At 35.9% G+C, this 3,350-nt stretch overlaps 1 protein-coding gene across 1 annotated transcript; it reads right to left on the bottom strand.

The window, feature by feature from the left end:
* Window positions 1–1,271: 1,271 nt before the first annotated feature.
* LOC137834133 (uncharacterized) lies at window positions 1,272–2,912 on the bottom strand. The gene has a single exon (XM_068642197.2). The coding sequence runs from the start codon at window positions 2,895–2,897 to the stop codon at window positions 1,272–1,274; it is 1,626 nt and encodes a 541-aa protein (XP_068498298.2). The 5' UTR covers window positions 2,898–2,912.
* Between the last annotated feature and the right edge of the window lie 438 nt (window positions 2,913–3,350).

The raw sequence follows: 3,350 nt of genomic DNA on the forward strand, positions 1-3,350 counted from the left end.
AGAATAGTTTTTTACATTTTTGTCAAAAGTAGCATAGTTTAATTCTTTTGTATTTTTGTTGAAACATGCAAAGTGGTACCTAAAATGCTAACCTAAGTTTAATTAGAGTTTCCTACTCCTAATTAAACTTAGGTCCAACCCACATTTAGCCTAAGTGGAGCGTAAGGTTCTAAAACTCCTAACACATGGAAGAATTCTAGAACCTATGATATGAATCCAAATAGAAATGACAATAAAATTGGGAATTTAGGGTTACAAAACGGAATAAATTCAAAACAGTAACAATAGAAACCTAGATAAAGGAAGGCGCCACAAACAAAGTTTGATAAGCCTAAGGATGATCGCCACAAGAATTGGTGGATTCTTGATAAGATCGCAAGATGCAGGGAAAAACCCTAGCAGAGAAACACTCTCTAAAATTATCAAAAAATATTCGTCCCTATTCTGTGTTTCAACAATGTATAAATTACAAAGGTCTTTTCTTGTTTGCAAGAAAATAAGACGATACTACAATCCTTATATTTCAAGAATGATCATTTGTCTCAGTGGTTTGGTTGATACTCTGTACTTGGTCCTAAGTTCAAATCCTAACTCCAAATAAAATAATATTATTATTTTATTTTAATATTCCAATCTTGTTGTGCGTGGCCCTTGGGCTTGGATGTCCGCATCATTCCCTCCCTCTTGAGAAAGACCTTGGAGGATGTCCATCCCGTCAGGATCAAAGATTACTTTCTTTCTTCCTTTGTTAACTTGTTTAAAATAACCTTCACCTTTTTCTTCAACTTGTGCTTCAACCTTTTTATGTTACTTTCTCACATAGTCAACCTTAGCCTGTGTATCTTTATGCTTTAAAACATAAATGTTAGGCATAGTTAACAAATCTATTGGAGTTAAAGGATTTAATCCATACAAAATTTCAAATGGATCACAATTCGATGTGCTGTCAACAACCATATTGTAAGCAAACTCAATCTGATGTAAACATAATTCTTGGATAGCCATCACCTTTTCATAATTGACATGAACTCCTTTGGTACTTACCACAAAACACAAGAATGCAATTTGTTCAGTACAAAATGTGCATTTCTCAAGATTAGCATACAACTTTTCTGTTCCAAGAACATTTAAAACAGCACACAAATGTTCCTCATGTAATTCCAAACTAGTGCTATAGATCAAGATGTCATCAAAATACACCACAAAAAATTTGCCCAAAAGTTCTCTCAAAACATAGTTTATTAATCTCGTAAAAGTGCTTGAGGCATTTGTTAGTCATACAATCCATATTTTGTTGCAAAGACAGTTTTCCATTCATTCTCATTCCTAATCCTAATTTGTTGGCAACCACTTCTTAAGTCAATTTTTGAAAATATACAACCACCATACAATTCATCCATTAAATCATCTAACCTGGGAATATGGTGTTTATACTTAATGGTAATGTTATTGAGTGCTCTGCAATCTGTGCACATCCTCCAATAACCATCATTTTTAGGCACCAAAATTACTGGAACAACACATGGGCTCATGGGCTCTTGTACCCATCCTTTGTTCATCAATTCTTCAACTTGAGTTTGGATTTCCTGCAAAACAGAATCAACACTAGGAAGAAAATTAATTTGGTTAGAATGGTTAGCAACCAAAGTGTTATTTTTGCAATAAGGTAAATAAAGAGGTTTGCTAGAAAGTAGCAACTTCTTCACTTCATTCACTTTCAGTAATCCACTCATTTTTCTCTCATGTGTTTCTCTCTTTTTAAGTGTTTCACTCTTGCTTTGTTTAGGTGTTTCACTCATCTCTCTTTTCTCTTGGACTCTCTTTTCTCTCAATTTGATTTGATCCTCACACACCTCTCTGGGAGATAAGGGTTTGAGAATGATCTTCTTATTATTCTGCATGAAAGAGATTTTATTGGTGAAACCATCATGAATAGCCTTGGTGTCAAACTGCCACGGCCTCCCTAACAAAATGTGAGTTGCCTCCATTGGAACCACATCACACAAGACATTATCATTATATTGTCCTATGGTTAGGTGCACCTCCACTTGCTTACTCACTGTCATCTCTCCATCTTTACTAAGCCATTGAAGCTTGTATGGCCTTGGGTGCGGTTTTGTCTCCAAATTCAATTTGGTAACTAGTCTTGAGCTAGCTACATTGGTGCAACTTTCTCCATCAACTATGAGTGAACATATTTTCCCTTGAATGGAACATCTAGTATGGAAAATATTTTCCCTTTGGGTTTGGTCCAAAGCTTGCATTTTGCTTCCCATAAGCCTTCGAATCATCAACAAATCACCCTCCAATGTATCCAACTCCACCTCTACCTCTTCCTTCTCTTCTTCACTTGAAGGTTCACTGACTATTTGTGTCTTTGATAAACTGATCATATTCTTTTTTATTGGACATTCAGAAGCATAATGTCCTCTTCCCAAGCATTTGAAACATTTTACCTCACTTGTTTTCCTTTTAGGTGGTGAGTTACTATATCTATGAGGTGACTTCCCACTTGAAGATGTGAATGAACTTGAGGGAACTCCTTTATCCTTCATCGCCTTATCCTTCCAATTGAAATTTTTATTATTGTTAGAACTCCTCATGATTCCCTTCCTCTTGAGTTGTTGTTCTACTTGGTTAGCCTTGTGTAACAACTCTTTCATGTCAACGTACTCTTGCAGCTCCACAACATCCCTAATATCATGATTCAATCCATTCAAAAATCTTGCCATGATTGCTTCGTTTTCTTCATTTTTTCCAGCTATAATCATGGTCACCTCCATCTCTTTAAAATACTCCTCCACACTTCTATTCCCTTGAGTCATTCTTTGAAGTTTGAGTTGCAAATCCCTATTGTAGCTTGCTGGAATATATCTCTTCCTCATAATCCTTTTCATTTCTGTCCAAGTGTTCACCATGGGTTCCTCATATCTAATTCTCTCCCTTTGGTATTTATTCCACCAAGTTAAGGCATAATGTGAAAATTCAGTTGCTGCCAACTTCATCTTATGCTCTTCATTATACTCATTGCAAGCAAACACATGCTCTACTTTAATTTCCCACTCCAAGTAAGCATTAGGATCACTTTTCCCATTGAATGTGGGAATATTTAATTTTATTTCATCAATTCTCAAAGTTCTTTGTTCTCCATCATTTTCTCTTCTCCTCCTCCTATCTCCCCCTCTATTTTCTGGATTTACTTGTTGTGCTTGCTCCATTTGATCCAACCTCTTATGGAGTCCATCACTTTGTTGTTTCATTATCCTTTCCAAGAGTTGTGTTAAGGCTTGCATCTATAGTTCAGACAGTCCACTATCTGACGGTTCCCCTGCCATGCTCAAGTAAACAAA

The sequence above is a fragment of the Phaseolus vulgaris genome, chromosome 5 (genome assembly GCF_051622355.1).
Source record: "Phaseolus vulgaris cultivar YP4 chromosome 5, ASM5162235v1, whole genome shotgun sequence".
Lineage (NCBI taxonomy): Eukaryota > Viridiplantae > Streptophyta > Magnoliopsida > Fabales > Fabaceae > Phaseolus > Phaseolus vulgaris.